The sequence below is a fragment of the Neurospora tetraspora genome (genome assembly GCF_033439725.1).
Source record: "Neurospora tetraspora strain CBS 560.94 chromosome Unknown B0H65scaffold_1, whole genome shotgun sequence".
Classification (NCBI taxonomy): domain Eukaryota; kingdom Fungi; phylum Ascomycota; class Sordariomycetes; order Sordariales; family Sordariaceae; genus Neurospora; species Neurospora tetraspora.
In genome coordinates this window covers 7,001,795-7,007,987 of record NW_026944383.1, presented here as the reverse complement: position 1 = coordinate 7,007,987, position 6,193 = coordinate 7,001,795, and the positions used below count along the sequence as shown (strand labels likewise).

The 6,193-nt window shown below is 51.4% G+C and overlaps 2 protein-coding genes and 1 non-coding gene across 3 annotated transcripts; all 3 read left to right on the top strand.

The window, feature by feature from the left end:
• Window positions 1-375: 375 nt before the first annotated feature.
• On the top strand, window positions 376-4,400 carry B0H65DRAFT_564896 (cortical protein marker for cell polarity-domain-containing protein). The gene has a single exon (XM_062830268.1). It carries the CDS (start codon window positions 533-535, stop codon window positions 4,280-4,282), a length of 3,750 nt encoding a protein of 1,249 aa, XP_062687277.1. The 5' UTR covers window positions 376-532; the 3' UTR covers window positions 4,283-4,400.
• On the top strand, window positions 4,401-4,921 carry B0H65DRAFT_62494 (uncharacterized protein). Its single transcript, XM_062831175.1, has one exon. The coding sequence runs from the start codon at window positions 4,518-4,520 to the stop codon at window positions 4,785-4,787; it is 270 nt and encodes an 89-aa protein (XP_062687276.1). The 5' UTR covers window positions 4,401-4,517; the 3' UTR covers window positions 4,788-4,921.
• A 707-nt stretch (window positions 4,922-5,628) lies between these two features.
• B0H65DRAFT_t47 lies at window positions 5,629-5,701 on the top strand. Its single transcript has one exon. It is a non-coding gene; the product is annotated as a tRNA-Lys (tRNA).
• The last annotated feature ends 492 nt before the right edge of the window (window positions 5,702-6,193 follow it).

The following is a 6,193-nucleotide window of genomic DNA, read 5'->3' as shown; positions in this document are numbered from 1 at the left end:
GGGTCACCCTCCATCTCAGCATTCTTGAGCGTCATCACACATTTCAGGCGGCACCCGCCCGGCCGGCCAAGGCGAAAACCACAACAAACCTAACCAGGTCGCAACGTCGCGAAGCCCAACTCTTTGTCGACACCAAAAGACCTCGTCGCCGTCCCCATTCTCATTCTCCCGTCCTAGCAAACCCGCTTGCTATCGACGACTGGGATATTCCCCCCTAATTCCACTTCACTCTAATTATTACCACTCTCGTTTGAACCCGTCTAAAAACGGCCCTCGCTTTCAAGATCGTCGTCCGGACCTGGAGCGAGATCTCACCTAATTGACGTCGGCGGCAACTTCCACTACTCGAACCACCACGCGCTCGGTCCCCACCTTATCGCGAACTGTTCAGCTGTTTAGGTACTCACCATCGTGGTTATGGCCTTCCGACCGTAGCAATTTTTAACCCCGATTACCACGACCAAGAGCAGTATATGTGCTCCCCCCGGTCGGCAACCGCTCTCTCAACCACATAAACTTACCCGGAACCGCGATGCGACTACCTTTTCGCCGGCGCAACGATGCGCGCGGCCAGTCTCTCTCTCCGATAGCAGTCCTTCTCACCTTATCCTCAGTCGCGCTATCACCCGTCACTGCGATATCGTTTACCCCCGCGCCCGCGACAAACCTTGACCTCAAGGACCTTGGTCGGGTAGCCCTTGCTGGCGACTTTTCGGGAATATCTCTCTTCCAGTTCGAGGAACAAAATGAGCGACCTTTCATAACAAATGGCAGCCAGTCGCTCATGGCGCGCATGCCCAACGGCATTTTCGGCCCTGTTGTCACCACAGATGCGACCATCCTGACCATGTGCACGTTTGTGGAGGGCAACGGGAAGGAGGATGGAGTGATTATTGGCGGCAATTTCACGAGTTTGCAACTGCCGACACACGGAAGCGAAAGTCCCAACTATAAAGAGTCCAAAGCGATAGCGCTGTTCAACCCAAACACGTCCAGCATCGAGACGTTATCAGGTCTAGAAGGTCAAGTCTATGCTGTGCTATGTGACCGTGACACCAACTCGGTATACGTGGGTGGAAATTTCGTCGGCAAAGACTCTAGGAATGCGATCGCGTGGGTTGGGGGACAGGGATGGACGGATTTGCCATTTAGGGGGTTTAATGGACCTGTCAACTCCATAACGAAGGCATCCAATGGTCATATCATCTACGGAGGAAGTTTCACAGGTCTGGGAAACGCGACTGCGCCGACTAAGCGCGATGGCCAAGTTATCAACCTCTCCTCCGCCACCATCTCAGCCGGCTCTTCGACAACCAGGGAGGGGTTCAGTGATCCCAACAACATTGTGTGCAGCACTAGCGGAACCGATGGGACAGGCAAGACATGGTTATTGCAGGAGAACTCACCGGGATTCTGGCAGGCAACGTTTAGATACGGTTTCCGGCCGACAAAGCTTCGCCTATACAACACCCACCAGGACGGTGCTGGAACAAAGACATGGCGATTCACTGCGCTACCCATCAACGGCATCATGAACATGACCTATGTCGACCCAGTCACGAACAAGAACGCTACTTGCACAAGCGAATGCCCACTAAGCAACAATAAGACTACCAAGTTCCAGGATTTCCACTTCGTCAACGTCATCGGCATGAACGAGTTTCGTATCGATATCTCGGACTATTACGGAAGCGGTGGAGGTTTGAACGGGATCGAGCTATTTGGAGAGGATATTTTTTCGTACGCGATCAACGACTTCAACGAGCCTACTTGTGCAAATCTTGAGTTCAAGTCGTCGTCTACTGCCACAGGCCCTTGGCAGGTCACCCCTTCTCACCAGAGTACCGCCGAATACCTGACTGCTCAAATATCTGCACCCATTACCAATACCTCAGCCCAGGTCGTTTTCTCGCCGGATATCAGGGAATCAGGCTACTACTCCGTCAACTTATACACGCCCGGATGTCTCCAGGATGACACATGCGCGAGCAGAGGACAGGTTCATCTTACAGGTCAAATGACTGCCGACCCTACCAAGAGTGACCCAGTCGACAAAACGCTGTACCAGACAAACAACTTCGACAAGTACGATCAGATTTATTATGGCATGGTTGATGCGAGCTCGTCAAGCTTCCGGCCCCAAATCACCTTGACGCCACTTGCCGGGCAGGACTTGGCCAATATTACTCTCGTCGCCCAAAGCATCGACTTTACCTTGATTAACAGTACGGGTGGCCTGAATGGGTTGTTTGAATACACGCCTGGCCGACCTGTGAATGTTAGCGACTTCACGGCCTCGGCTGTTAATCGTCTTGGATCGAGCTTCTCTGGTAAATCCGCTGTCAACGCTCTCGCCACCTCTGGCGATACCGTTTTCGTTGGAGGCAACTTCACCTCGCCATCTGCTGACCACGTTGTTGCCCTGAACACCAAGGACTCGACAAACAAGACACTGGATGGCGGACTCAACGGCGAAGTTAAATCGATGATTTTGGACGGCACCACATTGTACGTTGGAGGAAGTTTTAACAGCACTTCCGTGAAGTCGGTAGACGGTCTCAACAACGTTGCCGCCTACGACACTGAGAAGAACACGTGGAGCCCCCTTGGTGCTGGTGTTAACGGCAACGTCATGCGCGTTGTTGGCTTGACGATGAACATCACTGGGTCAACCCCGGAGTTTGTCGTGAGCGTCAACGGCGACTTTGACGAGCTGAATGCCTTTGACAAGAACCCTGCTGTTTCCGTAACTGGTTTCGGCATCTGGGTGCCTTCACAAAAGAACTGGGTTCAAAACCTGGATCTCCAGTTGGAGTCGATTGATGGTGTCCTCTCGACTTCCATCCTTGATCGCTCTGGAAACGGTTCCCTATACGCCGGCTCATTGATCTCGTCGACACTCGGTGTAAGGGACATTGCGGGCTTCGGAGATAGGCTCAGCGGTTTTCCCATCAAGATCCAAGCCCCCACGAAGTCGTCTAGCTCTAGTTCGTTGGCTAAGCGTGATGGTTCGGTAAGCGATAGCAGCCTGCAAGGAGTCGTCACAGGCATCTTCGACCAGGAGAACAAGAGGAATCTTACCATTCTCGGTGGTCACTTCACTGCAACCGGTAGCGGATCTGCGATTAATAACCTCCTTATTATGGACGGCCAAAAGAACAACGAAGTCTCTGGTCTTGGTGATGCCATCTCACAGGATTCCACCGTTATGGCCTTGGCTGTGCATAATGATATCCTGTTTGCCGGTGGCAACATTACCGGCACAGTCAATGGGAACGAGGTGAAGGCATTGGTCACTTACAACCTTGCGAACAAGTCCTTCAACCCGCAACCCCCTTCCCTGACAGGTGGCAACGGCACCGTCTCTTCCATTGCTGTTCGTGACGACACAGACGATGTCTACGTTGGAGGTTCCTTTACTCAGGCGGGCTCTCTCGATTGTCCCGGCGTCTGCTTCTTCAGCACATCCTCGTCGCAATGGCAACAAGCTGGCCAAAACCTCGGAGGAACCGTCAACACCCTCCTATGGGTCGATGAGAACCTGCTCCTTGCCGGCGGCAACCTCACCATCAACAACACCGCCTCAACCTACCTGGCCACTTACAATCCCAAGACCCTGGTGTGGGACGCTTATCCTGATGCCGGCCAGCTCCCTGGACCGGTCGACGTTCTTACTGCCGGCACCAGCGACAACAAGCAAATATGGGTATCAGGAACCGCCTCCAACGGCTCGGTCTACCTCATGAAGTCCGAAAAGGACGATGGATCATCCTGGCATTCCGTTGGCCAGACCCTGCAGCCCGGCACCAAGATCCGTGGTCTCCAGATCTTCCAGCTCAGCGAGTCCCATGACAAGCACCCCCTGATCGACGACAAGGCAGCCCTCATGCTCACTGGCCACATCGTCCTGCCCGACTTTGGCTCAGCCTCCGGCGTCCTCTTCGACGGCGCGAACTTCAGGCCATTTGCTCTGACCACCAACTCCGGTAACAGTCCAGGCTCGCTTTCCACTGTCTTTTCCGAAAAGCAGAACTTCTTCGGCAAGGATGGCAAGCACCTACCACTGGTATTTGTCGTTCTCATCGGCCTCGGCATCTCACTCGCCCTCATGCTTCTTATCGTCGTGGCCGGTTTAATCCTCGACAGAATCCGCAAGAAGCGCGAGGGTTACGTGCCCGCTCCGACGTCCATGTATGATCGCGGCAGCGGCATCCAGAGGATACCACCGCATGAGCTGCTGGAGGGGCTAAGTAAAAGTCGATCTGGCGCGCCTCAGATGTAAAAGGGCACAGGGTGGGTGGATAAAATGGGGGTTTAAGGGGTTATTAGATGGTTTCGGTCGTCAATCAGTCAGAGGAGGAAATACCACAACTTTTGCATCGGGGTTTTACTAGCATTCTTGTTCATTCTTTGTCATTATCAATCATCAAGCGTTAATATTCCCCTGGGTTTGACAAAACTATTAGTTCTAAGCAGCAGGCAGCAACTGGTAGCGGCAGCGGCATGGCGTTCTTTTTATGTGCTCTCTCCCTCTCCTTTTTTATGTTCCTTTTCTACATTTACAAAGTTTGGGTGGGGTGCTTTCTCCGCAAGCACACCCACAGTATGGTTGGGTTGTTAGATCAAAATGGTACCTACAAAGCTCAGACATGGTCCATTGGGAAAGAGGTTGTCGTTCAAAGATGAGGAACTCTAATATACCACAACAACTGGCTTCCTTTGTCTTATGTGTGTTCAGGTGTTGGGCAGATATTCCCCTATGTGTTGTGGTGTCATTGTGTGAATAGGTGGATGGCCGAGAGCCGATGTCTGGAACGACGGTGTGTCCGAGTCAACGGCGATGACGTGATGGTAAGGGGGACGACAAGTTGAGGGGCTTCTCCCTCTCCATTTGTGGTACGAGACACATATCTCAAAAAAAATTCCTTCCCTCGTCCTTCTTCTTTCTCTTCTATAGGGCTGCATCTACAGCAAGCCAGTTTCCACTCACCAAGTGTGGCGTGGTAATCTTCTTTTCAAGTACATAATGTTTAACTTCGCATCAAGGGAGGCATCTACTTTCCATATCTTTTCCTTTGTTCAAGACGAGCTCGTTCGAAAATGTTCAAGTTAGAAATCGAGATTGGCAGTACAAGGGAGGAGGATTGGACGTTCATGAGGATATGAGGGACATCAAAAGCGAACATGTATGTAACGTCAAGCCTGAACATTCAGATTCGAAACATATGGAACCGTGCTCTTACCGGACGCAATGTCCTCGATGTTAACCAGATATGGTGTGTGATACGGTCGACTGCAGCATCAAACCCTTGGTGCCGTGGTGCGTTGGTCGACGTAGTGCGGAGGAGGAGGGGGGTTAACAGGATGTCAAATGTTAAGATTGGCTCGCTTTCGGCTTTTGTCCACCGGCCCAATAATACAAAGTTAGCCTTATGGAGAATCAGTCACTGATTCCGGAAAATGTTACTTGATGGTAATGAAACAGGGTTGTTGACCAGGAGGATGAGACGGTGTTCTCGAAGGCGTGATGCACAATTGTGCTCGGTCCAGAATCCTTTTTCAGTTTTTGGCTATATAACTAAAAAATCTGAGCATTACTTCCAACAAATCACGGCAGCTCAACAAGCTGCCCGGCTAGCTCAATCGGTAGAGCGTGAGACTCTTAATCTCAAGGTTGTGGGTTCGACCCCCACGTCGGGCTCAATTCCCGTCGTAAGACTTTCTTTTTTCCATCTTTTTTTGTCTGATCCTGAGTAATTCTCCTTTTGCTGGTGTTCTTCGTGCTTGTCTTCTTTCATTTTAAACGGTGTTCGTTGGGTTGTCGAATTGTTTTTTTCTTCTTCAGTTGTCACAACGAATCCTGTGGAGACGGAGTTCAAACACAGTTTTGTCTGCCTGTGTTTATCACGCATTGCATCATGCAGTGATTGCAGACAGACACTCCACAATTTTCAAGTGGAAAATGAATGTCATTGTCAGAAAAAAATTCTTTCGATGCATCAGCTTCGTCTTGATCACGGACCGGTGGTTTTGGCAGTTGCAAGACGCATTGGACCGCGCTTTCCCTTGGCGAGTACAGAAGGAAAGAAAGACCCGTGAACAACTTGTTCGGCAGAAGCAAGTGCTGACACCCGTTCGTTGTCGTTTGCTCCGTCTGCTTGCCACGACTGCTTATGTGCCGTCGGCATCAATC

Excerpts from the sequence above, each read along its gene's own strand:
- B0H65DRAFT_62494 (XM_062831175.1), top strand. The coding sequence starts at position 4,518 with ATGTGCTCTCTCCCTCTCCTTTTTTATGTTCCTTTTCTACATTTACAA.
- B0H65DRAFT_564896 (XM_062830268.1), top strand. The coding sequence starts at position 533 with ATGCGACTACCTTTTCGCCGGCGCAACGATGCGCGCGGCCAGTCTCTC.